General features: G+C 55.4%; 1 protein-coding gene across 1 annotated transcript in view; it reads right to left on the reverse strand.

Moving 5' to 3' along the window:
* Positions 1-1,104, reverse strand: part of LOC119590427 — a 21,897-nt gene that overhangs the window by 6,583 nt on the left and 14,210 nt on the right. The window contains exon 10 of the mRNA XM_037939094.1: positions 639-739. Coding sequence (XP_037795022.1) covers positions 639-739 — 101 coding nt within the window. The remainder of the gene's footprint in view (positions 1-638; positions 740-1,104) is intronic.

Consider the following 1,104-nt stretch of genomic DNA (forward strand, 5'->3'; position numbering starts at 1 on the left):
GAAGGAATGCATGCCGCAGCTCAGGCATGCAAGACAAGAGCCCTTCTGCATCCACTCGCTCAGGCAACATTGCGAATGGCAATGCATCTACGAAATGGTACAAATAATTCTGCTGTTGGAGGAAAGGAACTCAACGAAGGTCACTGTAGTGTGTACGGAAGTGTAGCAGTCTACGGGAAAGGACAGATCAACTACAAGAGCCATCTGGTCTGTGGAAGGCGGGAGGAGGCGGGGGCAGGCTGCCTGTAGGGGCGGGAGGGGAGTACCTGGCCTGGGCGGGCGTGGCGCTGACGGGAAGGTCTCATGAGGTTTCGGATGGGGTCAAGGATGTTGCTGAAGGGGTTTTGACCTGGCCTCTTGGGACGCCTCTTGGGGGGTCCTCGAGGGGGGGAGGCGGGCCTGCTGTCGGGGTGGGGGAGGGCGTTGGGCGAGGGGGGGTGGGGTGACTCGGCCGCCGGGTGGGGAGGAGGGTGGGGATCCTGGGAGGGGACGCTTTCCGGGAACACCAGCCGGAAGCCGTCCTGGTCCTCCTCCGGCTGAGAGGGCTCAAAGGGCGCGGCCGGGGGCTGCTGGGCGCTGGACCCGGGCTGTCGGAAAGGCTGCGGCTGTGGCTGAGAATCCTCACGAATCCCACTAACCTGCTGGGCGAACTGCGGGAACTCGAACTGCGGCTGCTGGTCGGGGACGTCGGGGATGCTCACCGTCGGGATGCTGAACGCCGGCACGAAGCTCGAGGCGGCTGCGCGGAGAGGGAGGAACACGGCAAAGGGTCAGTCGCTGATGGCAAATCACGGAACGAACGACACGGCAAATGTTTTTAAAAATATCATTGGAATATCACGAAACGAACGACACGGGAAATGTTCAATAATAATTGTAATATCATCAAACGGACGAATTTATCTAACCTAACAATCAAACAAAAGAAAGCTTGGAAGGAAAGCGGACAAAAAGGGAGGATACGACTGTTGAATAATCATCAGAACATCATTGATCTACCCTAGGAAATCAAGGGGAATCATCTTGACCGAAATAAAGTAAAAAGCAAAATGTGAAAATATCATCGCACATATTCAACTGTTCAAGAAAATAAAAATCTTGAAC

This window comes from Penaeus monodon, chromosome 27 (genome assembly GCF_015228065.2).
Source record: "Penaeus monodon isolate SGIC_2016 chromosome 27, NSTDA_Pmon_1, whole genome shotgun sequence".
Classification (NCBI taxonomy): domain Eukaryota; kingdom Metazoa; phylum Arthropoda; class Malacostraca; order Decapoda; family Penaeidae; genus Penaeus; species Penaeus monodon.